Here is a 27,521-nt window from a genome sequence, read left to right on the forward strand (position 1 = left end):
TGTGTGTGTGTGTGTGTGTGTGTGTGTGTGTGTGTGTGTGTGTGTGTTGATACAGAGCCTGGAAATGGCTGCTAAGGGTTCAGATTGTTCTCTTGTTCTTCACTGACTGCTTGCCAGCCACCTCTCCTAATCCCTGGTGTCCCTACAGAAATATGAATGTAAACTGTCAGAGCAGCGTGCTGCTTTGTGCCAGGGACAGAACCCTCTGCCCATCTACCTCACCATCAATGTCAAGGATGATGTAAGCAACCAGGATTTCAGAGGTAACACTGGTGGCTAGTGGCTTAGGAGGGGGCCCCTTCTTGGCGGGTTCGACACACACTTTACCAATCTCCACATCAGGAAGCAGTCCCCCACAGCTGGAGAAATTTCCCTCATGAATGGACATGATCAGGTCCCTTAGCTTTCAGTGGGAAATGAAGACCATGAAGGATGAGACTCTTAAGATTTTTTTTTTTAAGGCTGCCCAAAAGGGAAGCCTAGAAGGGTCAGTTTTTCGCCCCTGTATATTCAGCTTTGAGAAGCTAAAGTTTGAGCTTAGCAGTTTGTCCAGCAGCAAATGCCCCCTTGCGTCCCACAGGGGAACTGCAGCTTACAGTTCCAAGCTCCCCATGGCCCTGAGCCAGCGCTGGTGGGCTGGAGGGAGGGCTGGCTGGCTGGTTTTCAACTCGAGGCTGATACTGCTCTCTGTGTACAGAGTGGTTCGAGTTCTCCCCCTACGAGGTGGGCTTTCAGAAGTACGGAGCATTCATCCCCACCGAGCTGTTTGGCTCCGAGTTCTTCATGGGGCGGCTGATGAAGAGGATCCCTGAGCTTGAGATGTGCTACCTGCTAGGTGACTCTCAAGGATGCCCCGCCTCAGTGCTGGCTAGGCCTGCCTGTGACTAGCAGAAGGACAGGGAGAATCTTGTCCCGGTGCCAGTTGCCTTAGTTAGCCTTGAACCGTTGAACTTCTTGGATCTGCCACAGCACGTTAAACCAGTACTTCCATACTGACTTCCCTAATCTTCCTGAAGCCCGTTAGGCCCGGGGAGACATCAGGAAAGGGACCCTGCAGGACTCTCCCAGCACCCTAGTCTCCAGTGTCTGTTTGTAGTCTGCTCAGAAGCAGCCTGGGTATGAAAGACTGAGATAGAAAATTATCATGACCCTCACGTCTTCCTGTTTGACTTCAGGCAGCAGTGTGCTGGTTTCTGAGGAAGACTCGGCTCCCAAGCAGAGGTGGTCCTAGCAGGAAGAACAGGGCCACTGGGAAAGCTTAGCTCAGCTCCCTGTTCTTTGCTCCCAGGTCACTGAGTACAGGAGCCCACTGACTGTAACAGCCAGTCTTAGTTCTTCACTTCAGAGTCTCTTTTGCCAAAAAAAAAAAAAAATGACCTCAGAAAATAAGCCTGTCGTTACAGCTTCAAAAACAACTATTTGAATTTCTTTTATTTAAACACAGCGTCCATATTTCACGTACTCCAGAACAACCCATTGCAGGAAGTCTGACTTAAGCCGCATCTCTTCTATGAACTCCGCACAGAAACTCTCAGCCCACAGTTCTTCCTGCTCCCCCGACCCTACCACCCATGTGGTTCTGAAACCTACAGTTCAGTTTGAACTCTGTTTCTTCACTTGCTAGCTGTATGAAGTTGCGATAGGGTCTCACCCTGTAGCCCAGACAAGCCTGGAGCTTGCTATACAGCCTAAGGTGGCCTCAGATTCATGTCAACCCTCTTGCCTCAGCCTCCCTAGCTGGGATTACAGGTATGAGCCACCATATCTGGATATTATTATTATTATTATTATTATTATTATTATTATATAGTATTATTATGTAAATTTTACATGAACAAGTAAAAGCTAGTCTTATGTGTATCAAGGCTTACTGCATGCCGGACACTGTCTTAAGTGTCAACTGAAGCAAGAGCTGAACTGAGCTTGAATTTAAAGCCTGCACCTGTAAACCATCATCCCCCTGCTGTAGCTGTGCCTTGAGTACCCTCCTGCTCTCTGCACCGAAGAAAGGGAGGGAAAGAGCCAAGGACTAGCATCATCAGACACTGCATAGAACTGCTCTGTAGGAGATAGAAAGCCAAGTCTTCCCCACCCCCAAGCAGCCTGGCCCAGAGTAGGCATCAAGGCTGAGGCCAGACCAGGGAGGTTAGGGATGGGAGGGCAGGGAGCTTGGGGAGAGTTGCTCATGGCTTCTCCGCTCCTCTAGGCTTGTGGAGTAGCATCTTTTCGCTGAACCTGCTTGACGCCTGGAATTTGTCCCACACTTCAGAGGAGTTTTTCTACAGGTGGACAAGGGAAAGACTGCATGATATTGGTGGGTGTCGCCCTGGCCTCTCCTCTTTAGTGATGGAAATATTGGGTATGGATCATGAACTAAGGACCCATTTCTACATCCTCCCTGTGATCCAGACCCGGGAAGGCACTTGGGATGGAGTATTTTTCCTCACTGGTGGCAGGGGTGGGGGGAGGGGGCTTATAGATGGTACTTGCGCTGAGGCCCAGAAAGATAACCTGGAATATTCAGAGAGCTGATGAGCCTAGGGATCTGTGAGCACAGGGGAAAAACCAAACTTCTGGGCTCACTGTCCTCTCTGGGGCCTTCCTTATTGGGTATTCTCTTTCTCCCTCGACATACCCCCCATCCTTGTCTCATACCTCTTAGGCTTAGAGTTGAGCAAAGAAGGCGTGGACTGCATTTTGAAATGGCTCACTCTCAGGGGCTAAGCAGGCAGGTGCTACCCAAGCTGTTGTAACCTGTCTGCCGTCCCCTTTCCCCTACAGAGGATGACCCACTCCTGCCTGAAATCCCTAGGTGTGATAACAACCCCTTGGAAACCACAGTAGTGATCCCAGCGTCGTGGTTGTCCAACACCTTCCGAGAAATGCTCACGCACAGGCCCCTCGTGTCCGAGTTCCACAACTTCCTGTACGGGATGCAGCTGCACACCGACTACCTTCAGAACAAACAGTTCTCTAAGTGGAGAGGTACCCCAACCTGGACGCTCCTCCAGGGCTGGCTCTGCTGGGAGGAAGGAGAAGCAGATGTTGAAGTCGCCAGAGAAAAAGATAGTCTCCTCTGCTCACGTTAATGGTTTGGGCGAGGGGTGGGTAGCCCGCGTATGGCCGAGGGCCTGAATGAATATGGCTTTGCCAGTAGGGGACAATGCAGGGGTTCCCTGCAGAATCTTCGAAACAGTCCCAGCTGCAGAAGTTGGCCCCATTGTATAAACAGAGAGATACGGGCTCTTTTGGCAATGTCTTTTGGAAGCGCCTTTCACTGTGAGTTGTGCCCCCATTGTGGCTGAGCAAGTGTGGCCCCGCTCAGTCTCACAGCCTGAGGCCTTAAGCCACACTTTCATAGCTTTGATTCTGCATGCCTCTCCTTGCTAAGGCTTTAGGGATGAGATCTAGCATTCTTCCTATTCCAGCACATGGAAATCTTCTTTGATATTTTATTTGGCCATAGCCTGCAAAGTCCTTTAGCCTGGACTATTATTCTTGTCCTTGTTATCTTTTGGAGCAAAATAGGCTGATGGCTCTATGTTCATGGATACCCCTAGTTCATAAGATGGCCTTATAAACCCCTTCTCCCCGAGCTATATGGATGGGTCACAGTGGGCTTGTGTGCATAACCCATGTAAGACTTGCTAAAGCCTCAAGAGCATGCTCCTATACACTAGTCCAGAGAAGAAGGACTCAGTGTCTTAGAGAGAATGTGGGAGGCTAGAGGCCCAGGCTGAAGAAAGAAAGCTTCAGGCAGGGCACTCTGTCCATACCATTGCTACCACCCCACCCATAGCTGACGTTAGAGCACCAGGTAGGGTGGTAACTAGCGGACTTGATTTTCAGACACAGTACTGGACACCTTCCCAAACCAGCTGACACAGTCTACAAAACACCTGAACCTTCTGGACACCGCATTCTTTGTCAACTCCAGCTATGCACCCCTCCTCAGGCCAGAGAGAAATATCGACCTCATCATCCACCTCAATTACTGTGCAGGATCCCAGACAAAGGCAAGTATAGCAGACACGGCCCCAGCCCAGCCCAGCCCCAGCCCAGCCCCCAGCCGCTCCTGGGCTGTCACGGTCAGTGCCACGACCTCAGAGGCCTGCATAGCTGTAACATGGGAGAGCATGCTCTGCTAACACACTCTGAGACTACATGAGAGGAGCTTACACGGTGTGGGGCCAGAGGACCAAACCCCACTGGCAACCGGCTGGCTCTCCCATGCTAGGACTTGGGGTTTGCATGAATTCAGTGAATAGAAATTTTATGATTGCTTTTAAGCATGTGATGCGCTTAGCCATTTTTCAGCCTGGCTGAAAAAAAAAAAAATCCTGATGAGTTTGTAATGTCTTACTTTTAAAACAATCCCAGCGACCTGTGTAATCATATGATCACACAGGTAGCCGATGGTTGTGGTGGTGATGGTGGTATTATGATTGTGATTACTGTTATTATTACCTTTCTATTTAGGGGAAAATCCTGATTTTTGATTTTTGGTTGGTTGGTTGGCTTGGATTTTTTTTTGGGGGGGGGCGGGGTTGACTTTGATACAATCCCATCCTGAAGCCAGGAGAAGAGAGGATTTACAGACAGATGACTAGAAGGAGAGCAGTGGTTGTCCTCTGTGTTTGTAAGCAAGCAACGGTGTGATTCCCAGGGTCCCCAGGGTCTTTGTGGTAGGGGGCATGGCTGCTACCCTCGGCCACAGAGGGGGAAAGCAAGTGGCTAGCTGGAGACACTCGCAGGTAAGCTAGTACTGGACTTGAGGCTCTTTGGGACTTTAAAGGCACTTTTTCAAAGTTCATCCGTTGGACACTGCCCGTCACGACTCCGGGCGACCAGGTCCCAGTGTGTGTTGACCTCAGAGAACACCACCCCTGTGTCCCCAGTTCTGTGTTCTGTGTTTTCATTCAGGAAAGGGGCTTTCAGCTGGCTAGGCACCAGCCTGCTGCCTGGGCCTTTAGTCCTGGCCTGGCTTTTTTTTTTTTTTTTTTTTTTTTTCCCCTACAAATACTACACATTGGCAAAGCAGGTTGGGACCAGCGGTAGCTAGGAGAACCAGGAAAGCGGGCTCAGGAACTCTGCGTGGCTTGCCCACCTCGAGGCTTCCCGGGGTTAACAGCGTCCTCCCCTGCTGTTACAGCCGCTGAAACAAACCTGTGAGTATTGCACCGCCCAGAACATCCCCTTCCCCAGCTACTCCATCCAGGATGACGACAAAAGTCTCAAGGAGTGTTACCTGATGGAGAACCCCCAGGAGCCCGATGCCCCCATTGTGGCTTACTTCCCACTCATCAACGACACCTTCCAGAAGTACAAGGCCCCAGGTAAGTTCTCTCTATGTTGTGTTCCCGGTCCCCACTGGACACAGAGGAAAGCTCCTGGTTTTAGACTTACAGAATCTTCTGATGACCCCCAGAGGGGAGGCCTGGCTTAGCTCTAAACTGAGCCCAGAGAGCTCCTTCCATGCTTTCTCATGAACTGGTAACATGGTCTCTGCTCTTATTACTCATTTGGCCATTTATTGATACCCAGCTATGTGGGAACCTGAAATGTGTAAGCTGTGCCTCTGCCCCAAGGAGCTTGGGGCGGGGGGTGCCCCTATGAATGTGTATGCATCCAAGTGTGTCTGTGTGTGCAAACAAGTCCTCACAGCCTACCATAATAAGGGTCTATAGCGAATTCTCTTGTTCCAAGGTGTGGAGCGAAGTCCTGAGGAGTTGGAACTGGGCCAGCTGAATATCTATGGTGAAAAATCTCCCTATGCCACCAAGGAGCTGACGTATACAGAGGCCGCCTTCGACAAGCTGGCAAAACTCTCGGAGTATAACATCCTCAATAACAAAGACAAGCTCCTTCAGGCCATCAGACTGGCAGTGGAGAAGAAACGCATGAGGAGCCAGTGCCCCTCCTAGGCCTGGGGGAGCCCTATCTGTCTTGTGTCTGCTTCTGTTGTCAGAAGCATCACCCGTCAAAGCTGACCTCATGCACAGCCCTCTGGCCAGGGGAGCAGGCAGCTGGGCATGGGGTTTCTAGCAAAACATTACAAGTGAACAAAGGAGAGAGAGGAAGGAAGCAAGGAGGAGTCTGTTGGGAGTTTCTCTCCACTTTCCAGCAGGCAAGGTACTGCGGTCACGGGCTTCCACATAGATCCAAGTGTAGAATGTGAATGTATGGCTGCAGAGAGCGGGTAGTTCCCAAGAGACCTTGTCCTTAGGGACAGAGGCAGAAATCCCCTAAGCCTCCCCTCCACTCCTCTTCCTTCTCCCATGACCAGCCTAGAGAAATGCCCAGGAGACCAAGAACTGCTCTAAGTTTCTCTGGAAAAATGCTTTGTAAATGTAAGGTAATTGTGTCCTCGGAATTGTTGTTATCAATAGTATTTTGTGATTTATTTTTATTTTTTTTCCTACAATGAAGAGAAAGTTAGTAGAGAGCCTGGTCTCTGCTACAGCAAAGCCAAACAAGTGACTAACCCGTGTCACTGGTGCCGCTTCAGCTACCAGAGCCATGCGCTGGTGTGCATGGGAGCCTGGCGGGGACCAGGTCTAAGCACCCAGGTCCAGTGAAAGCAGGCACTGCCTACAATGTAGCAGAAACTCACAAAATGAGGATCCAGGATGCCATCCACGGAGGCCTGGGCAGACTGTGGGCACCGGCTACTTGAAGCTGTCCAGTGCCAGACTCTCGGACATTTCTCTGGCTTTCGGATGGGGTTATTTATTTCTAAGTATGATTCGTCTTATTTATCACAGAAACACCACAGCCAGTTTATCTAAGTTCTTGTACAGTGACTCGGAGAACAAGGTTAGAACCAGGAAGGATGGCCTCAGAACGGCGAATTACGACTCTGAGAAAGATATGTTTGGAAGAGAATCTTCGGGGAAGCCCTGAACACAGAGACACCCAGATTCCAGGCTTCACTAAAGGATAGAATGGAATCCCGAGGTGACTCCTCGGTGGGAAGAATGGATTTACCACACTCCCCATTCACCTTGGGGAGCCCGAGTCCACAGACTCCATTTTGCCATTGATAAGCTGGGCTTCTGGGCCTGCGAAGCCGGTTCCTACCCAAGGGATGCTGATGTGAGGTGGATGTCTGTCACCCTTCTCTAAGCCTCCTCTAGAGTAGCTGGCTGTTATTTCTTTTCTTTCCTCCACACAGGGAGCAGGCTCTGAATTATCAGAGCGAGCAAGAATAGGACCTGCATTTTGCAAGGTGAAGGCAGCCATGCCTTGGACTCTCTGTAGTATGTGGGGTTTATAAGATCACTGTACTGTTTGAACACAGAATAAAGTGGTCATGGGGTGAATGTTGATTCATCTGTTTTCATTATCTCCTGACCCCCATCCTTGACCCTAACCCTCGCCTCTGCCTTCAACTCCACAATTCACTCCTCTGGTCTTTCTTCTCTGTAGCAGCTACTAGGGGTTAGAGGAGACCTGGTCCACACAAGCCTGTTCTGGGAGACCTGTTGCCTCCTACAGGAGTGGCCACTCCTTGTGGTGAGGACTCCTTGTCTCTATGAAGTTGTCATCAGCAAGTGTCATCAGCCTGGGGCAGGCCAGGCTCTTCCAGCCCGTGTGTTTGCAGGAAGAACTGAGGGAAGCTGAAAGACAGGCTGCCTCGGCAGTGAGCACATGCTTCGTGCACAGCAGGCTGGAAACCATTTGCTTCCCAGGAACTCAGATTTCGGGTGTGTCAGTAGTGAGACCCCCACACTGCCACTCTCAGCATTCTGCAGAGTCCCCTGAAGCTTTCGGAACATTGGTGAAGGCCAAACTGGGGTTCCTAGCTTCAACACAGAAAGAATTTCAGGATGTGACCCAGGACTGTGAAGCACAGTTGGCGTTTTTATTGAGGAGCCTTTAATATAGGCTTAAATAAGAGAGAGAGAAGAGCCCAGAAGAAGAAAAAAAGACACACCCAAGTGGGATCATGGTCTTCCTAAGGGGAAGCAGAGAGAAGTCAGCTGTGCCCAAGTGTGAGTGAGCATGGGTTCATCAAGGGCGAGTGAGGGCCGTATATACATTTTACTTGGCTCTCAGGTTCCATCTCAAAAGGCTGCTGAGAAACCCCTTTTTCCTTCTCTTTCCCATCCTCTTCTGATTAGAGAGACAAGACAGCAGGGAGCTCCAGGGATGCCTTGGAGAAAATTGTAATCTGATAAGGGTAAAACCAGAAACCAGGGCCAGCAAGATGGCTGACTCAACAGGCAAAGTTAGGAAAAACAAAAACAGAAACAAAACTAACTCATCCAAACCTGGCCACCTGAGTTCAATCCCCAGAACCTCCACATGAAAGTGTGGCTGTTTGCACTGTGGCACGCACATGCACACACACACACAAACTCACAAACGCACACTCACTTGTATGCACACTGACATCTTTCTTTCTTTCTTTCTTTCTTTCTTTCTTTCTTTCTTTCTTTCTTTCTTTTTTAAAGAGGGAAACAAAAACCCCAGAAGCCGATAGGGTTGAACAAAGGGTTGAGTATGTATCTTTTCTTTGTAAATGGGATTTCTGGTGAGATTCCTAAAAAATTGCAGGTTTGCGGCTGGAGAGGGAGAAAGGCCTTAAAGCTTGTTAACTGTGTTGAGATTCTTGTTCTGTTGCTGATTAGAGGCTTCAACTTGATGCTTGGGTAGGGGCTCTCTCTCATTTCTCATGTCTCCAAAATTTTCCCTCTCTTTCTATCCTACCTCAGTTGAGGGGAAAGTATGGAAAGATTTTACCCAGACACGGTTGCTGAATGCCCTTACCTCTGCTCCCGGAACTCCTCGCTAACCACTTCCTTGCCAACACGTTCAACTTGCAATTCATTGGGATGCATTACTATTTTGGGGAGTGAGACACAAGAAGGGTCCAACCGGTGACTAACCGTCAAGAACCCCCTCATGCCTACCCTGTGGGAGGTCTTCGTGGAAACTGGTCCTCCCAGTCTCTGTACACAGCGGTTTGAGTGCAAAGAACAGGAGCAAAGAGGCCATGGGTAGCTTCACTCTTGGTTTCTGCTTGGGAAAGCAGAACTCCTCCCTGGCCATCCCCCCCCCTTACTCTCCTGCCTTGCTGGCATCCTATGAGGTCCTGTATCTCTGACCCTCCCTGACTCCATACTCTTAGCCATCTCGGCTATGCCAGGACTTAAAGGCTGCCTCTTATTTCAACACCTCGGCGTGCTAGTGCCGGCTAAGGCAACTTGCCCTTGTTCTAAGCATTGCAAGTCTGTATCTGCTGGTTTTTACTGTAAAGATCCTACAATTAAGTCGCTCAAGCAAAACTGAAGTTCTTTTTTTTTTTTTCTCTCAGAGATCTAGGCCTCTTTCAGCTTTATTGGCTATCCTCAAGATTGCCTTTTGGCCTATCATTACCACCTGTATGCCACCTGTCATGCCTGTATTCTGGGCAGAAGGGAAGATAAAGGGGGTAGGGCCAGGCTTGTATGAGTTAGTTTTGCTTCTGTTTTTGTTTTACTGAACTTTAAAAATAGGGAAGATAAAAGTCTTGGGACTTTGGGACTATGAAATTACCGTATCAGGCCTAGGCTGTCTGCATATGAATTTATCTTTGTAAGGGAACCAAACTTTTACCAAAAGAGCAAGAATTACCAGATGTTCCAGCTGATCTGTCTTTTCAGACTGTTTCTAACTCAGTAGCCTGTAGCCTAGTCTGGAACTTACAACGTAGCCCAGGCTGTCCTTAAACCCAAGGCTCCCAAGGACTGAGATCACAGGCATGAGCCACCACACCCAGCCTTTTCCAGCTATCTATGGCCCTGAGTATAAGGATGTAAAAGAAGCACTGAGTGATTACTGTCAAAGTCTGTTGGATCGAGGATCAAGAAGGCAGATCAAGGACAACATTTTCCCACTCATGTGTGAGACCTTAGCACTAGTGACTTGTACAGCTCTGGAGAAAACAATGGCTTACGTCTGAAAAGAAGACAGAAGAATCTACTTCAGGATGGCTCCTCGGGCCTGTGAAATAGCTCTGTGGATAAAGGGCTTGGCACAAGCCTGACCACCTGGATTCAATCCCCAGAACCCACATAAAGTTGGAAAGAGAGAGCTGACTTTACCAGGTTATCCTCTGAACACACCCATGCTAGGGCAGTCGTGTGCCTCCATGCATACATCACGCACACGCACAATAATGTAAGGAAGGAAGGAAATAAATAAATACGTAGATAAGTGATTTGTTGTTGTTGTTGTTGATCTGGGTCTTTCACTGGGCTGTCAGTCAGAGCACCCGCCCATTGTCTTCCCAGAATGGCCAGGCTCCTGGAGGAGATTTAGATGGTGGCGGCAGCTGACCTGTATGACTAAGGCTAGAAGGCACAGAGCTGTGCTTCCACAGAAATCTATTGGGGAAAGTTGTCACAAGCCAGATCAGGTTCAAGGGGACAAAGAACTCCCCTCCAAATAAGAGGCATGTAAAAAACTATGCGGTATGCTGGGCGGTGGTGGCACAGGCCTTTAATCCCAGTACTTGGGAGGCAGAGGCAGGTGGACCTCTGTGCATTCAAGGCCAGCCTGGTCTACAAGAGCAAGTTCCAGGACAAACAGAACTGTTACACAGAGAAACCCTGTCTGGAAAAGCAAAAACAATACAACATCAACATTAGGCAATGTTTTAAATCTTAGCCTGTAATACTTAAACATGACCCTTGTTCTCATTTACTAAGTAGACGTCACATTCCAGATTCTGTTGTAGCATGGTTCCTTTCTAATAAGAAGTGTTTAGTTAGGAATGCCATTCTTGCCTTTGTAAAGTAGTGGTCTAAGGTGTCTGCACACAGTAGGAAGGGCCCTGCTTCTGATGGCTCTTAGCTTTGCTGTCCCCTGGACAGTTCTTGGCCTCAGGATCCAGAATGAGCCCTAGAACTCCAGCAGCACATGAGAGAAAGAAGAATAAAACAAACAAACAAACAAACAAAATCATGCCTTTAATCCCAGTACTTGGGAAAAAGGCAGTCAGATATCTGAGTTCTAGGCCAGCCTGGTCTACAAAGTTGAGTTCCAGAACAGCCAGGACTACACAAGGAAACCCTTGTCTCAAAACAAAACAAACAAACAAACAAACAAAAAATCAAGTTTTCTTCCTGTTAAGAAGACTTCCTGGAAGCCTTGGGCTCACCTAACTCTGGCCAGAACTTGGTCTCATGACCACACTTGCCTGCAGGAAGCCTGGAAAATATAGTTCTTACCGAGATGGCAATGTGCCCAAGTACACAGTCAGAGTCATCTTGCTAAAAAAGGCTTCCCTGAGGTACCTACTTAGATGTCCCCACCTCCATATCTACTAGCTACATCTCCAGTGACCTCAGTGACCTGGAAAAGCAACAGGGTGTGAGGGTGAAGGGGCTTTCTCCACAGGCCAAAGAAGCCCCTCCCTTCTCCCAGGCCTGTAAGCCTCTCTGCATGTAACTGCAGCCACTGAACATTGCCCAAGGCAGACCTGTGACCAGGGAGCTAGGGCAACACCCTTCCACAGGAAAAACAATAGGGCCGGCAGAGGCGCTGCACACCTTTAGTCCCAGCTCTTGGAAGGCAGAGGCAGACAGATCTATAAGAGTTTGAGGCCAGCCTGGTCTACAGAGTGAGTTTTAAGACAGCCAGAGCTACACAGAGAAACACTGTCTTGAAAAATTAAAATAACAACAACTATAGAACCTAGCCAGATTTTGGCAAATATTACATTATCTCTCATATGCAGAATCTAGATTTGAAAAGAAATTCGAAGGTAGAACAAAGACTATTTAGGGAGAGGAAAGAGGCCAGTTGAGAGAAGAAGAGGGACAAAAGGGCAACGTGATCCAAGTATATGATCTACAATGTGAAAACCTCAGGTGAGCTTGGAGACATGATTCAGTAAATAAAGAACCTGTGCAAGCATGAGGACCTGAGATTGGATCCTCAGCATCCACATAAGAGCTAGATGCTTCAGGGCACAAACGTAGCTACAGCGTGGGGTTGGGGGTGCATTGGTCCAGCCAGCCTAGCCAAGTCAGTGAGTTCCTGGTTCAATGAGAGACCTTCTGAATCTTAGTATAAGGCTACTTTTTGCCAGGATTATACAGCACAGCCCATTTCTGAACATCTAATGACACTACCTGTAAAACTCCAAGTCATAGGATTAGGTTGCAAAAACAACTGGATGAAAAGAGTGGAACAGGGACTTTCAGTGGGAAGAAAGCAAAGCAAAGCGACACCACAGTTTATCAGTGGACGCAGGATGACAGAGAGGACGAAGTCAAGGACTTAGCTAGAGCAAGAATGCTGCAGGGCAGCTGCAGGAGGAAAAGGCAGGCAGCACAGCGCCCGAGGGTAGGGCCTGCAGGACTTCCTTTTGTTTTTGAAGGACTAAAGGCAACTAACTCTTTGTGCTTCTTCCTTACTTTTCTTTCCTGCTTGTAAAACAAGAATGTGATTGTTCTGTAAAGTTTGAAAAAAATTCTAAAGCCCATAAAGAGAAAACTAAGGTTATCTTTTCCCACATTTAGGGGTTCATCACTTCTATCTTTTTCTTGGATATCTTAAAATCTTAAACAAAAATACAAAACTTCTGTATATCAACTTAAAAAATAAAAGTTGTCATTTTTCAAAAAAAAAAAAAACACTGTATAGAGCTGAAGAGATGGCTCAGCAGTTAAGAGCACTGGTCATTCTTTCGGAGGACCCAGGTTCAATGCCCAACACCAACACCCACATGGTGGCTCATAATCATCTGCAGCTCCAGTTCTAGAGGTTGGACACCTTCTCCTGGCCTCTTTGGTCACCAGGCACGCATGTAATAGACAAACATAAGACAAAAACACTCATACATATAAAATAAATTTAATTTTAAGAAAGACCCTGTCCCAAAAAACAAAAATAAAACAATATACAGCACAATACCATACAACACAGAATTCATCACCTTAGCCATTTCTAAGTACACAGTTCAGCAAGTGTAAGCATTTCACATTGTTGGGCAACAACTCTATGTAGCTTTTCCAATTAGCAAAATGGAAACTCTATACCCACTGAACAACTATTTCCTCTGCCCCGAAACTTCTGTAACCGCCACTCTAACTCCGCTCCCTGTTTCTGTGAACCTACTTTAGAAACCTCCATGAAAGTGGCAGCCTACTGTAGTCACTTCTCGGTGGCTGGCTTCTTCACCACAGGCCACCTTCAAAAATTCACCTATGCCACATCGTGTGGCAGGATTCCCTTCCCTTGTAAGGCTAAATAATAACAACCACCACACCATTCAGCAATTGCACATAGATGAACATTCAAGTTGGTTTTGTCTCTTGGAAAATATAAGTAATGCTCCTATAATCATGGCGTGCACATGCCTTTTCAAGATTCTGCTTTACATTTCCAGTGTGTGTGTGTGTGTGTGTGTGTGTGTGTGTGTGTGTATGCATGCTGGTTCACATAGTAAATCTACTTATATTTTTCTGAGGAACTACCATACTGTCTTCTGTAATAACTGCATGTGCATTCAGTTCTCTAATCCATCTTTTCCACTTAAAAATGTTTTCATGCGTGTGTGTTTCTGTAAACTACATACATTATAGTACCCTTGACGTCAGAAATCCCTAAGAACTGGAGTTACAGATGATTGTGAACCACCATGTGAAGGTCAGGAATCAAACCAGGGTCCTCTGCAGGAACAGTCAGTGCTCTTAATCGCTGACGCATCTTTCCAGTCCCTGCTTACTTTATTTTTTAGACAGAGTCTCATGTCGCCCAGGGTGCTCATCATAGCATGCGGTACTGGGGAATGAACCCAGGGCTTCACGAATGGCAAGGCAAGCCCTCCACCTGCTGAGCTACATACAATCCTAACCCAAAACAGCTCATTAGTATTCTTCTTATATGACATTAAGTTCAGCAACTGCCTAGGAAACTACCATTTGTTTCAACTCTTTGAGGATAGCTCTAAGGATAGCTGCAACAGCTAGTTGCAGCTTTTCAGTAAATAATAATAAATTAATGAAAATTAATAATAGTTGGGTGTGGTGCCGCACGTCTTTAATCCCGGCGCTCAGTGGGGCAGAGGCAGGCGGATTGCTGTGAGTTTGAGGTCAGCCTGGTCTACAAGTCCAGAACAGCCAAAGCTACACAGAGAAACCCTGTCTTGAAACACCAAAAACCAACCAACCAAACAAACAAACAACAAACAAGAAGCCATATACTTTCAGATAAAGTTTTATATTCATTATCCCTTAAGACACTCATTATACCATCAGGATAGGTTCTTCAACATAAAATTCCTGAGTCAAAAAAGATATATTCTTGTCAACTCACCAAGGAATGGTTGACATATAATCAACCGCATGTTTTGAAAGTACATAATTTGGTGGTCTAGAGAGATGGCTCAGTAGTTAAGAGCATCAGGTTGTTCTTGCAGAGTACCACTTGGTGATTTACAACTATCTGTAACCTCAGTCTCTGGGGACTCTCACACAGAATTCTGGCCTCCTTTTGTGCATGTATATGATGCACAGATATATAAGCAGGCAAAACAGCCGTACATGTAAAGCAAAATTTTTTAAGGGAAGTACATAACTTGATTCCTTTTCCTAAGTGTCCAAGTGTGATTCAATAACCAAAATGAAGGTCAGGAAGGTCATCTTTTTTTTTTTTTAAATGCATGAGGTTCTTTTTATTATAAATCATTACAAGCTGCAGCTTGGGCCCACACCCCCCACTGCCAAAGTGGTGAGAGCCGAGCACCCCGTGCTCAGGTTAGTTGGGTGATTTTGAGAGGAAGGTCATCTTTTATTCTCAAGTTTTCTCCTGTGCCTCCCCCCTCCTCTCTATAACCCTTCTTCTGTTACTCAAGCTAGGTTAGGTGTGTTTATCTCTCCAAGAAATAAACATTTCCCAAAGGGGTCGTATTGCTTTATAGTCCCACAAGTAATACAAGGCAGTTACAATTTCTCCCCAACAATTTCTACTGTCTTAATAATTTTGCAGTCTATTGGGTAGATCGTGATGTCTTTCTGTGGGTTTAGTTTGCCTTTCCCTAATGCTCAGTGGTGTTAAACGTTGTCAGACCTTCTTTTCTGAAGCGTCTGTTGATACTTTTTCCACTTTTAATTTGATTATTTCGTTATTTAAATTTGTTCATATTTTTAATTTTATATGTGTTTTGTCTTCCTGGATGTCTGTGGGCACGCCTGGTAAAGTTGGTTGAGAGCTGACCTGTGGTGTTGATAATCAAATTTGGGTCCTCTGGAAGAACAGCCACTTCTCTTAGTCACCAAGCCATCTCTCCAATCCCCTCGCTATTGAAATTTAAAAGGTCTATACATTCTGGACATAAACTTTTTCAGATGTTATTTATAAATATATTCTACAGGTTTGCGCCTTGCCTTTCCCATAGTTCTGTCATGGGTCAGGCATTCTTGTTTGATGAAATCTAGTTTACCAACTAATTTTCTCTATGTGGATGTCCCCCTCACGTTATAAGGTATTTCCCTAATTTGTAAATTTTATATTTAGCTCTAGGTTTCTAATTTGTAAATTTGTAGATTTTCTAATTTGTATATTTTATATTTAGCTCTAGGTTTCATCTTGAATTAATCTGAACACAGGCTAAGAGACCTGGATCCAAATTCATGCCTCTGTATACGGATAATGTTTTAGAATTATCTGTGTGTCGTGTTTGGTGGTGGTGGGGGATGGAACTCATTGTTTCATGCATGCTTAGCTTCTGTGTTCTAAGCTGTTTATAGAAAAGGCTTCCTTCCCCAGTCTTGCTGGCACATGCCTGTAATCCCAGCACTTAGGAGGTGGAGGCAGAGGAATCAAAAGGAGTTCAAAGTCATTCTCGGGTGTCTAGTGAGTTTGAGGCCGGCATGGCTGCATGAGACTCCGGCTCCAAAAGGAAAAACAAACAGATTTTGAATTATCCACTAAGTTGTCTTTGTATTTTGTCAGAAATCAGTTGACCATATATGTGTAGAACTCTTCCTGGGCTTTGTCCCATCACTTAATGGTGACATGTTCTGAGAAATGCATTGTTGGGCCTGTGTAAGGACCATGGAGTGTGCTTACACAAGCTAAAATGTGATGTCATAAGTCAAGGGAGTCTTACAAAAGCTTGCTGCCTGCTGCTGGAATGCCATTATCGTACGTTTAGAAGATAATGTTTGCATTAATACCACCCTGTCTTGATTTTTGTAGCTTTATTACTCTTGAAATTAGGTAATAGAAGAGTTAATTTTTTGTTACATTTTACATTGTCTTGTTTATTCTGGGCCCTTCACATCCACCATGTGAAATTTAGAATAGTTTTGTTGCTTTTGACTAAAACAAAAACCTGCTGAGGTTTTGATTAGGATTGTATTAGTATATGTTCAGGCCTACATTTCTCTTAGAAATATATTGTGGTTCTCAGCATATAGACCTTGTACATTTTTTTAAAAATATATTTATTTATTTATAGAGTATTCTGCCTGCCTGCATGCCAGAGGAGGGCACCAGATCTCATTATAGAGCCACCAGGTGGTTGCTGGGGATTGAACTCAGGACCTCTGGAAGAACAGCCAGTGCTCCTAACCTCTGAGCCATCCCTCCAGCCCCCAGATCTAGCACTCAATATTTCTTAGTTTTGGTGCTATTCCAAGGCATGCAGATTTTCCTCATTGTTGTTTCTAGAATGTAGACAGAGCTGGTTCTTGGATCCAGAAACCTCGCTAATGAACTCAGCTCATGGCGACAGCAGCTTTCTGTCTGGATATACATAGTTTACCCATTCTCCTACTGAAGGCCACCTTGTTTGCTTCCAACTTTTAGGGTGGACAAAGCTATCACGTTGCTCTCCCAGGCAACACCTGGGCAATCCTTAAAATGCAGTTTTACAGCTCCTTGATGAATCAGCTCCGCGTTCCTGCCAGGTTCAGGAAGTAATTCATACACGTTCTCCAAACTTTATGCACACAAGAATCACCCACTTGTTGAGCTGCATTTTTTTTTTTCAACATTTTCAACTGAGTAGGTCTGTAGCGAGAACTAGAGATGTGCGTTTTAACAAGCCTCTCGCCCCATTCCTATGCAGCTGGCCTCACTGGCCACACTGAAAAAAAAAAAAAAAATGCGCTAACATTATTTCTCACTTAAGATGCGCAGGGGATGGTCAGTTATTTCTACCATTGTCTAGGAGAAAAAAGGTCTTTGATTGATCCGGAACTGAGCGGTGGCAGGAGAAATGTCTACGCGAATAGATTGAAGTTCATTTTCTCTCATTTCGCCAGCAGTTCCATCGGTGATCTCTTCGGCAGCAAACTGGGCAATAATAAGCTGCCAGCGGGGGGGAAAAGAACCTGTCTGTCAACTTTCCGAATTCTCCGTCCCCAGTATCCAGGTCCAAAGGCTTGGGATGAGTGGAGCTCCGGAAGGACGGCCTCCGGCGGTTCGTGCTTGCCAGCTCAGACTTGCCCGGAAGCCGACGCCACCTGGCCAGAAGGATGTACCGGGGTGGACGCGCCCATGCCACCCGGCTCGGGCGACTCCCGCTCCTAGCCCAGCCCTTTAGACCGATGCCGTCATCAATAACTCAAGACGCGCCTCTCCATTGGCTGGAGCCTCGCTGGCAGACGCCCAATGAGGAAGGACCCTCGGGTGCTTCTGCATAATGAGCGCGCGTCCGTGACGCAGCGGCTGGTGATTGGTCGCCGCGGCGTGGGGGCGGGCCCGCGAGCGGGCGGCGGCGAGCGCTCCCGAGCGCGCAGAGCGAGTCGGACTGGAGCGCGGCGCGGCTGCGACTTGGCGGGCGGCGGCATGTTCAGCTGGATGGGGCGGCAGGCGGGCGGGCGCGAGCGCTCGGGCGGCATGGACGCGGTGCAGACGGTGACCGGGGGCCTGCGCTCTCTCTACCAGCGCAAGGTGCTGCCGCTGGAGGAGGCGTACCGCTTCCACGAGTTCCACTCGCCAGCGCTGGAGGACGCAGACTTCGACAACAAGCCCATGATCCTGCTGGTGGGCCAGTACAGCACGGGCAAGACCACCTTCATCAGGTAACCCGGCCGCTTGAGAGCATGGTCTGCCCTCAGAGTACACTCCAAGCCCGGGGGCCTGTCGCCTCCCCAAGCCCGGGGGCCTGTCGCCTCCCCAAGCCCCGACTCGAGCAGCGCGAGGGGAGCGCGCTGCGAGCCCTTTCCTTGCTATTGCCAAGGCCTTCCTTGAGCCTGTCAACCCTGGTCTGTCTGGGAGCGCAGGAAAGGGAGGGTGAGGCTCTGGAGAGCATCATCTGTGCAGCCTAGGGCTGGAAGTGGTAAGGAAGGTGTGCGGGTCCTAGGTGACCGAGAGATAAGCTTGTAGCACAGTGACAACGAATGAATGAATGTGAACGAGTGAATGCCGCGGTGGAGGTATTGCCATGCCCTTAAAGTGCCACTCTCTGCTACGGCTGCTGCCATCGTTCAGCTTTATGGTCTATAGGAAGTTAGCCGACGGTGTGGCCGCCTCTCCAGCCTGTGGAACGAAGGGGAGTGTCAGGTTACTATTTGTTAGTTTCCATTTCTTCACCCTTGACAAACTGAAAATATTTGTCACGGTTGCTCTGTCTCCAGAAGCAGTAGCCAGTACTTGCCCTGCGGTTCTGATCACATAGCTTCCTCTGAAGTGACTCGGTGAGAAATAATTTACAATGAAACAGACTGCTTTTTAAATAAGGCGTCTGTTTCAAAAACAACCAGCATATTAACACTCCCTTTCTTTGGGAAGATTTGGTTTTCTGAATTAAAGCCCCTATCAGTCTAGGCGAAGTAAGTGACTGAACACTTAATGTTTGGAGCCAGAGTTTTAGAAACACGCTCTTCATCATTTGATGTTCAACAGGTGTTCAGAAAACTGCATCTGTCTTTGGGTACGTGCCATTCCTGTTAAGTACAACCCCTTTTTTCTTCATAACTGTGACATAAAGAGTTCCAACAAATAGAGTAGTTGTTACTACAACTGCTAAATCTAGACCACATACAGTGTGAATGAACTCAACAGAGGAAATACATTGTGTTTTGAAATGTGAAAGAAGAGAGAGAAAAGTAATGTTGAAATTGTTTCATTTGCTGCTTTTTAATAAGCTGAAAGTAGTGTTGAAAATGTTACCTCACCAATGAACTCTAGATATATTACAGCAACTGGCTCCTTGAAAGGTGCCGAATAGCTGGCCGCGATGGTGCTTGCCTGTAATCCCAGGATTTGGTGATTGTGCCTTCCAGGCCAGCCTGGGCTACATAAAGCAATCTAGGATGACCTGGGACAAAAGACCCTGACTTCTAACCAAAACAACAGCAACAAAACCTAAGAAGCACTAAGGTGTTAGTTAGTAGCAGTTGTGAGTTACTGGGTTAGTGATACAAGAGTGGGGAGAGAGCTTTTAAGCTCAGAGCAAAGAAGAGTATAACACTGTTAAGATGTCCTGGTGGCAGGTTCAAAGCCGTCCCATCTGTTTCCTCCTGTTTGTCTTGGCCATGGGCCTCTCTGTACCTATGGGTAATTAGTTAGGGAGCCTTTCCTTGATGCTGTACCAACCTAGCCTAAAGATAGAGTATGTTCCTCTGTCCATAGCCCAGATAATAAACAGGCCTGAGGCAGAGCACAGCTCATTTCACTGGAACATGTATCAATCCTTTTTCCCACCCTATATTATGTTATAGTCTCATTCTTCTCTGACTTATTAGAAGAAGCTTCATGGCATAGTGTTATGACAGGTTCTTAGATTTGACTCATGGCTGTACCTCTCAATTAAGCACTTTGTAGTATTCAGAACTCAGTAGGAGCTACAACCCCGGGAGGAATCACCTTTTTGGGAGCTTGGACCAAATGGCTTTGTCATTACACGGAGGGCCCAAAGTGGACCTGGGGGTTAGAAGAAGATCTCTGTGGACAGAAGCTGGATGACACTACACTTGTGGCATCTGAAATCGATTCTAGGGAAGAGTAGGAGGAAGTGATTGGTCTCTGGGAGGAAAGCAGCAAACAGCTGTCCTGGAGGCCCGGCACTTGGAGCAGCAGAGGAGAGGGCCATGAGAGCTAGCCTTCCTGGACCTCGCTTCAGTTAGGTCCTGGCTGGGGTGCTTAGTGCTCACCAAACCTGGGGAAGGGGCTTGTAATGTCACAGATTCTTTTCCGTCTCACTAACACAGGAGCCACGGTGTCATGGAGAGAAGCATTCCTCTTCACTGTAAGCCACTCCATGCAGCCTTGATTATGTATATTACTCCTAAAAATCTTGTTTTTCCTCTCTTGTTTTGGAGAAAGTAGGAGTCTCATTATATGTGGTGGGCGAGAACACGCATCAGAACTGAGACAGCTAAGTGTGTCGCTTGTTTTGATGGGAAGATCTCCTAGGTGGGATGCCTAAAGAGCTTGGCATGTCACGCAAATATGCTCACTCCTGTATAGATAATCAGGAGGGGCCAAGTGCCAGGAAGAGAGTTAAATAAAGAGTGAGGATGAGGTCAAATGGAAAGAGCAGATTAGTAGAATCTCCTATAGATCATAGCATTGAAAGGCTAAAGGAGGCTTCAGAGGTGGTAGAGATATTGGTCAAAGTCTCTCTGGGGGAACAGGACAACAGCTGACAGCTCTTATTTCTCAGAAGACAGGATATATAGTAAGAACTGTTAAACTGGAGAGGTCAGAAGGATTATCCAGAGAAGGAGAAGGGATTGGCACTGTAGAAACAACCATATCATCATTGATTTTAATGGCTGAGGAAGGGCAAGCGTATTCAAAAAGCCTGAAAAGAAAAAGTTTCGTGGGTTGGTTCTGCAGTTAAGAGCACTCACTGCTCTTCCAGGGGGCCCAAGTTTGGAGTTTGGTTCCTAGCCACATGTTAGGTGGCTCACAATCACCTGTAACACCAGCCCCAGGGAATCCAATGCCCTCTTCTGGACTCATGAGCACCTGCATTGATACGTGTGCCCCTATGCATACCCCGTACACAATTAAAAATAAATCTATTAAAATTTTATTTCAGAGGTTCCTCCACAAAAAAAAAAAAAAAAAAAAAAAAAAAAAAAAAAAATTACTGGGCCCAGCTGCTATAAAGCAAAATCATTCCACTGTGAAACATGGGAGGCTCCCCGGAAATCAATTAAAACTACAAACTGCAACTTCTGCTCTTAAGGGTTCTACTTCCTCTCTCCCTCCTTCACCCTGGCAACGTTCCCAAAGAAAGCTTATTCTAATGAGGAGAAAAGAAGAAGTGACTTCAGAGACTTTTGTAGGCTGGGCTGGGGATAGCTCAGTGGTAGATGTCTGGTCCTAGGTTCAATCTCCAGAATGGAAACAAAGCAACTAAGTAGGCTGTAAAGGGGCAGAGAGCAAGGCAATAAGGCAGGGAAAGACACAAACTGCATCCAGATTGGAAAAGAGTAAAACTGTTTGCAGACCATATGGTCTTTTATATTTAAAAAAAAATTTTTTTTATAACAAAGTACAGAAGTTTTTGCATTTTTGTAAACTTGAAATGAACAGCCGCAAAGTGGCATTAAGCAGACAAACTTGCTTATGATAGCCTCCAAAAAGGATAAAGTATTAACACCCAACAAAAAGAGATGCAAGACTTCCGCATGGAAAATTAGAGGGATTATGGAAAGACCTAAATGGGGGAGGGGGACGGGGGACCATGTAGAGATGGCAGTGCTCCTGAACTGTTTTCTGAAACAGTCCCAATGTGTGTTACTTGGTATCATGGACTCGCCATAGAACCCAGGATGGCCTCAAACTTGTAGTCCTCTTACTCCTGCCTCTGCAGGTCTAGGGTTACAGAGGTGTTCCACCTCACCTATCCAGTGTACCGAATTCGTTTTCAGATTCAAAATATAACTTCTATTGAAATATTTGGTTTTTTTTTTTTATTGCTTGTTTGAGGCAGCAATTGACAGGCTGAGTCTGTAATTCTTAGGAACCCAGAATTACAGAACACGGCCCTGAAAAAAAGAACAGTTTGGAGGACTCACATTTCCTGGTTTAGAATTTATCATGTAACTACTGAAAGCCATGCAGTGTGGCACTAGAGGAAGGATAGACAATCAGTGGTACAGACCTGAGCGCCCCAAATAAACTTCATATTTATGATCAGCTGATTTTTGACAAGACATCATGACAGTTCAATGGAAAAAGGCTAGCTTTCTCGCCAGATGATGCTGGGACAGCTGAATACCCATGTGCCAAAGCAGCAAAGAGATTGCTCGTGCATATGCAGTTTCTTTTTGGAGCGATGAAAGTGTTCTGAAACTGAGTAGTGGCACCGATTATAGAACTTTGAGAGTGACTCAGACACGGATCTACTCTATAGAAGAGGAAATTTTCTGGTATATGAATTGTACTCCAGTCGGTGTTGGGTGTAGCTCAGCAGTGAAGTGCTTGCCTAGCATGCACAGGGTCCTGGGTTTAATCACTAGAAATGAAAAGCAAAAACAAACCAATAAAAACATTCTTCTAGTATGAAGCAGCCTGTAATTTTGATTTCCATAATTCTGTAATTAGTGCGAGTCAAGTAATTTGTGCATCTGTGTGTGCTAATTTAAAACGAAAAAAAAAAAATGTATTCCAGAAAGAAAACAAATTGGAAATGAGGTAAAGAAACAAGAGCAAAAATAATAAAGGGAACTAAGAGTAAATGTGAGGCAAAGGGAGTACAAATGGCTACTGTGGAATCCTGTGGTTTTGTTTCTCCTTGTATATCTTGTCAGTCAATAAACATTAATCATTCATAATACTCAAGTTGATAAAATAAGTGCATGATGAAATTTTTCACAAGTAAATGCTTAATGAGGGCTGGAGAGATGGCTCAGTGGTCAGGAACATTGGCTGCTATTGCAGAGGAGCCGGTTTGGGTCCCTGTATTCATAGGGTGGTTCACAACCATCTGTAGCTCTAGTTCCAAGGGAGCTGACACCCTTTTCTGGCCCCCACAGGCAGCATGTACTTGATATACTTATATTCATAACACAAAAATACTCAAGCATAAAAGAAAAAATTAATGCTTAGCATTATTATGTACTAAAACTTTAAAGGTACTATTTTAAATATAGTATTTAGGGGCCGTGTTCAATAGATAAATTGGTGAAGTGCTTCTCCAGCATGCAGAGGCCCTGGGTTTCCATAGTACCATATAAATCAGATGTAATGATACAAGTCTGTAATGCCAGCACTTGGGAGAGAGAGGCGGCAGGAGCAGAAGTTCAAGGTCATCCTTATCTGCCATAGCAAGTTTGAGGCCAGCCTGGGCTAAATAAGACCCTACTATCTATCTGTCTGTCTGTCTGTCTATCTATCTATCTATCTATCTATCTATCTATCTATCTATCTATCTATCTATCCATCTATCTATCTATCTATCTATCTTCATTCTCCTGTCTCCCTCTCTTCGTTCCCCTTTCTCCCTCTCTCTACATACATACATACACACACACACACACACACACACACACACACACACACACACATGCACACTTACATGCATGTACTGTTTAGTAGGGAAAAGCAGTAGAAACTGTGAAGTACAGCATTTTCAGCTAGTCTCTGGTTTGAATCCCATGGATTTCATATGGTCATTGACCTCTCCCTGGAGAGACAGAGGATGAAACATACAGAATGGGGTTGTCAGCCCTTAGCCTACAAGGCTGAAGAGTAGGGAAAGGTGATGCCTCTGGATGCTGTTATCAGGAGGAGGGTTGCTAAACAGCCAGGTGGTCAGTGGCTTGCCCACTCATTGTATCATCTGCTTGCAAGGTGTCAAGTATCAAGACAAATGTTGGTGGAAAGAAAACTTTTGCAGTAGTGGTAGTGGGTTTGTTTTTTTGTTTGTTTGTTTTTGTTTTTGTTTTTTTGGTACTGGGATTTGAACAAAGGGTGTTGCATGTGCCAAGCAAGTAATCCACTGTTTTAATTTTTTTTTAATTAAAAATTTCTCATTTAAACTATTAGTACTAAAAGACATTTAATATACATTTTAAACCTCAGGACTGTGAGCAAGGAAGTGTTAGGTTCCTAAGTCTGGCTGAATCAGCTTTCAAAATAAAGATCCCAGGGTCCCATCTGAGGCATCTTCGGTTGGGATGTGGCTGCCAGAGGCTCTCTCCGGTTCTTCTGGGAACATTTGAGGACCATTGATATCTGAAGGGCAATGGAATCAGTTTAACCATCAAGCCTTAAGAAACTCAGCCTTGATCCAGCAGAGGGAGACTGACTCCAGTGAACGCTCCACCTGCTTTATCTAATCACATTTTTAGCAGAGACTCCGATGAAGACATAGAAGACCCGCTGGGGATTACATGTAAATACAACTCAGCAAAGTGATTTTCCCCCCCACATAATGTAACCTGTTGAAAATTTCTAATGTCACTAAATAATATTCCAAAGTAATTTCAGGAGCTAGGAAGATGGCTCAGTGGGTAAGCACACATGCTCTCTAAACATGAGTGCCTGAGTTCAAACCCCCAGCACCCACATAAAAAGGTGGACATGCTCTTGGGTACTTGTAGCCCCAGCAGTGAAGAGACAGGTAGGTAGCTGAAATGACTAACTACGAAGCTGTTTCAGCGAGAGACTTTGTCTGAAGGCAATAAGATGGGAAACAGTAGAGGAAGATACCTGAAGTCAATTCCCAGCAACCACATGGTGGTTCACAACCATCTATAATGAGACACACATGCAGGCAGAATGTGATATAATTAATAAATAAATAAATCTTGAAAAAAAAGCAATTAAATGTGGATAGACCTTCTACGTCACCTATGGTTGTCCCCTGGCCATGTGCATATGTACACAGGCACACACACAAAACCACTCCATATTTTTCCAGGCTTATTCTATCTGCCAATATCCATGGATATTTTTCAGAAAGGTTACTTCAAATTAAACTCCCACCAGAAGTGAGGATCAGGATCCCAGCTTGACCAAACTGCCAGTACAACTAATTATTAGCATTAAAAAAGTTTGATAAGAAAAAAAAATTTAAATTTTGCTTTTTAAAAAGCTGGTAAGGTTGAACATATAAAATAGTTACTCTCTTTATTTCTTTGTGAACTCTGTGAACTTTGCCCAATTTCTCATGTCTATAAGATGGGTATTTTTCCCAATAACACTTATTAATACCTAATTATAATTATTGTAAGTATTTTTCTAGTTAGAGGTTTCCCTTTACATTTGAATGAGAATTTTCATGCGAATGTGTTTAATATTTATGATCAAATCTAACAATTTCTTTTTTCTTCTCTTAAATAGGCTTGATTTAAAATTTTATATATTTAAGATCAAGTATGGTGGCACATGTCTTTAACCCTAGCACTCGGGAGGCAGAGGCAGGCAGATCTCTGAGTTCAAGGGCAGCCTAGTCTACAGTGTGAATTCCAGGACAGACAGGGCTACACAGAGAAATCTGTCTCAAAAAGAAAAAAATATATGTATATACATATATATACATATATGCACATACATATTAAACTCTTAAATATTAATTTAAATTAATATTTAAAATAAATATTAAAATATGTACATATACATGTAATACATATTAAAACTTAAATATTAATTTAAATTAATATTTTTTTAAAATATATTTATTATAACATATATAACTATATAAAATTATGTATTATAAAATATATAAACAGATATTAAATGTTAAAATATATTTATTATAACATATATAACTATATAAAATTATGTATTATAAAATATATAAACAGATATTAAATGTTTTCTATTTATTATATAATATATTATATTTTTTAAAACTCTGATCCATATATTTTTTAATATTTATTTTTTAAAATTCTCCAACCTATTTTAAAATTAATGCTCGTCTTAGTGGTATTATTTGTTTTTGTCTTTGGCCAGTTTTTAACACTATTGTTAAATAATAGTAGGTCTCCTTCCTAATATGTGAGCTTCTTCATAGGCTGTTATTTAATATTAGGTCTATCAGGACCTTTCTTATATTCATTATTATATTCATGAATTGTTAGGCCAACACCACACCATATTGAAACACTTTTTACCATTTGTAAAAACTCCAGATCCTTCTGAGTCTCGTTATTTCCCAAATAACTATTAATTGTCATTTTCTATCGCTAGTTGAGAAGAACTTTAAAATCACATTGTTGGGTGCTTCCTTGAAAAATCCCGCCACTGGGACCCATTTACATGAGAACAGTATTTTGTCTAAGTGAGATTTTTGTTATCTGCTGTTCCCAGGCAGAAACCCCACACTGCTCTGGCTGGGACCTGGGTAGTTCTGCTGCTGCTGTTTTTGTAAAATATTTTTTTTTCCCCATAACATAATCTGTGGCCTGCTGTCACTAGTATAGAAGGTTGTTACTGAAGTTTTGTTTTTATTCCGGTCGTTTGGCCGAAGGAGTATTCTGACATCTTTTGAGTAGACTGGCCTGCATCTTCCAGCTCCATAACTCTCAGTTAGACTTGTAATTACATTGTCGCTCTTACTGGACTGGGAATGGGACATCCCTGTCAGAACTTCTCATTTTAGTGATATTGCCCTTGTTATTGTACATTGCCTAAAGGCAGTGTATTCGTGTCTCATAAATTAACCACATGAAGATATTTTTCCGTTATTAATTTTTAAAGAATTTTATGTAGCTGGGTGTGGTGGCATGCACCTTTAACCCCAGCACTTCAGAGGCAGAGGCAGGTGGAGCTCGGTAAGTTTGAGGCCAGCCTGGTCTATGTAGCAAGTTCCTCTTCAGCTACAATTACATAGTTAGACTCAGTGTATATATATTTAAATACTTCTATTGGGGCAAAACAGAGTGTCTGATGAGTTTTAGTAGATGCCACTTGGTCCTTCCTTTATACCTATGCTCTGTAAAATGCAGTTATTAGAGTATCACTATTCACAGAAAAAGTGTTGCGTAGTCAAAAATTTTAGAAGATTCTGTGTTCTGCAAAGCCCTCATGAAGAATTGTGGTGCTCAGAGATCGAATAATTTACAACCTGAGGAAAATCTGTCAGGTTTATAAGTTACAAAGTATAGCATCAAAAACAATGAATGATTGAATTAAAAGCTGGAAAAATGAGCGGCGCTGTGAGAGACCGATTTGATTCCAAGCGATTTCTCCACCCTCCTGAAAGCATGGAAGGAAGGCACAGGTGGTGACGCCCTGCTGACAGCAGTTGTTCAGAGCACAGCTCAACCTCAAGTAGTTTGAATTCCGCCGAGAGCTGGAAGAATCATCAGAGGGGTAAGATTTCACCCAGCAAATTCCGGTCTTTTGGTTCAGCAGGCTAATGTCCATTCCATCGCTAGGCACAGCAATTTCTAAAATAATATCACCTAAATAAGCAATCCTAATGATAGCATGGCAGGTTTTACACTTAAGAAACACAGTTTTGCCAGCATGGTGGCACACACCTTTAATCCCGGCACTGGGGAGGCAGAGGCAGGCAGATCTTCATGAGTTCGAGACCAGCCTTGTCTTTATAACAAGTTCTACGATAGCCAGGGCTATATGTAGAGTGACCCTGTGCCCCCCCCCCC

General features: G+C 44.9%; 2 protein-coding genes across 4 annotated transcripts in view; both read left to right on the forward strand.

Annotated features, from left to right (window-relative positions):
• The window catches only part of Pla2g4e (phospholipase A2 group IVE), a 59,024-nt gene extending 51,710 nt beyond the window's left edge, over positions 1-7,314 (forward strand). For all 3 annotated transcript variants that reach the window (XM_055592246.1, XM_055592408.1, XM_055592327.1), the window contains 7 exons: positions 149-263; positions 698-835; positions 2,207-2,314; positions 2,782-2,985; positions 3,850-4,016; positions 5,153-5,336; positions 5,707-7,314. In XM_055592246.1, coding sequence (XP_055448221.1) covers positions 149-263; positions 698-835; positions 2,207-2,314; positions 2,782-2,985; positions 3,850-4,016; positions 5,153-5,336; positions 5,707-5,924 — 1,134 coding nt within the window. In that variant the 3' untranslated portion in view covers positions 5,925-7,314. The remainder of the gene's footprint in view (positions 1-148; positions 264-697; positions 836-2,206; positions 2,315-2,781; positions 2,986-3,849; positions 4,017-5,152; positions 5,337-5,706) is intronic.
• A 10,450-nt stretch (positions 7,315-17,764) lies between these two features.
• Ehd4 (EH domain containing 4) overlaps positions 17,765-27,521 on the forward strand; it is a 63,301-nt gene continuing 53,544 nt past the window's right edge. Inside the window, exon 1 of the mRNA XM_055592517.1 lies at positions 17,765-18,026. Within this exon, the coding sequence (XP_055448492.1) occupies positions 17,791-18,026 (236 nt within the window). The 5' untranslated portion in view covers positions 17,765-17,790. The remainder of the gene's footprint in view (positions 18,027-27,521) is intronic.

Source organism: Psammomys obesus, unplaced genomic scaffold, assembly GCF_907164565.1.
Source record: "Psammomys obesus unplaced genomic scaffold, mPsaObe1.curated_primary_1811, whole genome shotgun sequence".
Lineage (NCBI taxonomy): Eukaryota > Metazoa > Chordata > Mammalia > Rodentia > Muridae > Psammomys > Psammomys obesus.